Source organism: Notolepis coatsorum, assembly GCF_963971535.1.
Source record: "Notolepis coatsorum genome assembly, chromosome: 4".
NCBI classification, from domain to species: domain Eukaryota; kingdom Metazoa; phylum Chordata; class Actinopteri; order Aulopiformes; family Paralepididae; genus Notolepis; species Notolepis coatsorum.
Genome location: NC_140168.1, coordinates 37,206,730 through 37,208,435, shown reverse-complemented (window position 1 = coordinate 37,208,435; position 1,706 = coordinate 37,206,730). Strand labels below are relative to the sequence as shown.

Here is a 1,706-nt window from a genome sequence, read left to right as displayed (position 1 = left end):
CTGCCTCCGATCCCATCTTTAGATAATCCCCCAACATGTTTTTCATATGCATGGAGGGGCTAGCCACATGTGGGTCTCAGGGACCCACGGAGAAGTGGGAGGATAAAAGAGGAGCAGGTATCTTAGGTGTATTATGAATAATAAAAGAAGGGAATGATTTATGACCACGGGAATGCAAAGGGACGCTCGCGGTCCATGTGTGCTAGTGGTTTATTGCAAATTTCTGTTTGACGTAATGGTGGTTTATTGAACTAAAGGTAGGCGTGTAACGGAGAGGAAACAGCACAGGGTTGAAGTGGATACAGCCTTTCATGTGGAGATGCGGGGTGATTAGACGATGTGACGGATAGATCAAACTCCCCCATGTGATCAAGCGCTCGTGGTTTCAAACAGCGTATCCATCTCCGAACTGGTATTGGTTAGTGAATTGTTTCACGAGTGAATACCCTTATGGGATGCGTGGGAGCGCTGGGTTGGCCTCAACCTCGATGGATGTTGACGATGGGTGGTCCTCGACTTGGTCCTCCACTTGGTCCTCCACTTGGTCCTCGACTTGGTCCTCGAACACAAACAGCAAGAAGCTTGGAGACTCTCGCTCGTTAAAGTTCTCTTTCTCCACCCAAATCCACCCATTTGATTGGTTAGTTTCATAGTTTTGGATCTGAATTCGCGAGCCAGTTTGCACCCCGCTTTGGACGGATGACTCCGCGATGGGGGGGGGGGGGGGGGCGGCGTGCTGCTGGACTTCCGTGCTTTTGGTGGAAATGTCCCGTTGGAAAGAGCCTCTGCACACAGGGTCCATTCAGTTTTGATCTAATTTGCTCCTCTATTCCCGTTTGCCTCTCCCTCCAGGGCAAGTCGACCCCAGACGACCAGCATTCCTGGGACAGCTTCAAGACCATGACCCCTGAGCTGTCCATCATCCCCGGGGGGGAGCAGAAGGACCGCATGGAGCTGCACCACAAAACCTGGGACTCGTCCTCCGCTAACACACCCGAGTCATCCGAGGGAGACTTCCAGACGGAAGTGTGAAGACGCACATCCATCCATACACGCATACAACACACCTCGCAATCATAACTACATATAGATGTACACACAGACATACTGAGTATTATACATAAGTAACACATACAGTGCAAACACACGCTCACACACACACTCACACACACACACACACACACACACACACACACACACACACACACACACACACACACCCAAATACACACACACTTCATACACACTGCTCCCCGCGTCCTGCGATGTTGCTCTCTTGGATTCTCTACCGTATTTGTTTACTGCTGCAGGGGACAGACACAGAAAGAAGACTGTTCTATTCTATATTTTCACAAAAAGGACTATTGAAATGAAGGAACAGGGGCTTTGGAAAAGTCTGCAACAGAGGGAACATTTTTAAAGAACTTTAACAAAAAAAACTTTAAAAAATATCTATAAAAACTGTTTCTGAGAAAATGTCTTGAGTTTATTCTGAAAAAAAAAAGAAATCTCTTTCACCTGTTTGATGATTTGAAGCAAAAGAAAAAGAGGAATATTTCTGCACTGTTCAGTTCTTTTTATAGAAAGGAAAAATAATCTCACCAATGTTTCTCACACTGTTCAACCCCCTTAGCCCCCCCCCCTTCATCTCTGCTCCCCACCTAATGGATGACGCAAACACTCGGTTCATATACTTTTCTTTTTTT

General features: G+C 46.8%; 1 protein-coding gene across 1 annotated transcript in view; it reads left to right on the top strand.

Annotated features, from left to right (window-relative positions):
- Positions 1-1,032, top strand: part of adgrb2 (adhesion G protein-coupled receptor B2) — a gene marked incomplete at both ends in the record, with an annotated part of 134,005 nt that extends 132,973 nt beyond the window's left edge. The window contains 1 exon segment of the mRNA XM_084311913.1: positions 853-1,032. Coding sequence (XP_084168039.1) covers positions 853-1,032 — 180 coding nt within the window.
- Positions 1,033-1,706: the final 674 nt, after the last annotated feature.